The sequence below is a fragment of the Octopus bimaculoides genome, chromosome 3, assembly GCF_001194135.2.
Source record: "Octopus bimaculoides isolate UCB-OBI-ISO-001 chromosome 3, ASM119413v2, whole genome shotgun sequence".
Taxonomy (NCBI): Eukaryota; Metazoa; Mollusca; class Cephalopoda; order Octopoda; family Octopodidae; genus Octopus; species Octopus bimaculoides.
The window spans coordinates 100,191,052-100,191,752 of record NC_068983.1 but is presented as its reverse complement, the minus strand read 5'-3'; the positions used below and the strand labels follow the sequence as shown (position 1 = coordinate 100,191,752).

At 47.1% G+C, this 701-nt stretch overlaps 1 protein-coding gene across 8 annotated transcripts in view; it reads left to right on the top strand.

Moving 5' to 3' along the window:
• Positions 1-701, top strand: part of LOC106882647 (pseudouridylate synthase RPUSD2) — a 30,954-nt gene that overhangs the window by 28,189 nt on the left and 2,064 nt on the right. The window contains exon 11 of one of the 8 annotated variants that reach the window (XM_052966357.1): positions 27-596. The exons of the other annotated variants lie outside the window; for them this stretch is intronic. Coding sequence (XP_052822317.1) covers positions 27-74 — 48 coding nt within the window. The 3' untranslated portion in view covers positions 75-596. Of the gene's footprint in view, positions 1-26; positions 597-701 lie in introns of those variants that run through there. 8 annotated transcript variants of the gene reach the window in all.

Genomic DNA, 701 nt, shown 5'->3' with positions numbered 1-701 from the left:
GATTTTGATTTCACTTGCCTCAACAGGTCTTCGCAAGCGGAGTTTCGTGTCCAATGAAGGAAAGGTATGCATAAGTGGGCTGGCTACATCCCTGGCAGAGGTCTTGGATTTTGGTCTCACTTGGCTTGCTGGGTCTTCTCACGCACAGCATATTTCCAAAGGTTTCGGTCACTAGTCATTGCCTTAGTGAAGCCCAATGTTCGGAGTTCGTGCTTCACCACATCATCCAAGGTCTTCCTGGGCCTGCCTCTTCCACAGGTTCCCTCAACTGCTAGGGTGTGGCACTTTTTCACACAGCTATCCTCATCCATTCTCGCCACATGTCCATACCAGCGCAATCGTCTCTCTTGCACACCACAACTGATGCTTCTTAGGTTCAACTTTTCTCTCAAGGTACTTACACTCTGTTGAGTATGCACACTAACATTACACATCCATCGGAGCATATTGGCTTTATTTCTTGTGAGCTTACGCATGTTCTCAGCAGTCACGGCCCATGTTTCACTGCAATGTAGCATGGCTGTTTGTACACATGCATCATACAATCTGCCTTTTACTCTGAGAGAGAGGCCCTTTATCAACAGCAGAGGTAAGAGCTCTCTAAACTTGGCCCAAGTTATTCTTATTCTAGCAGCTACACTTTCAGCGCACCCTCCCCCACTACTAACTTGGTCACCTAGATAGCAGAAACTATCAACTAC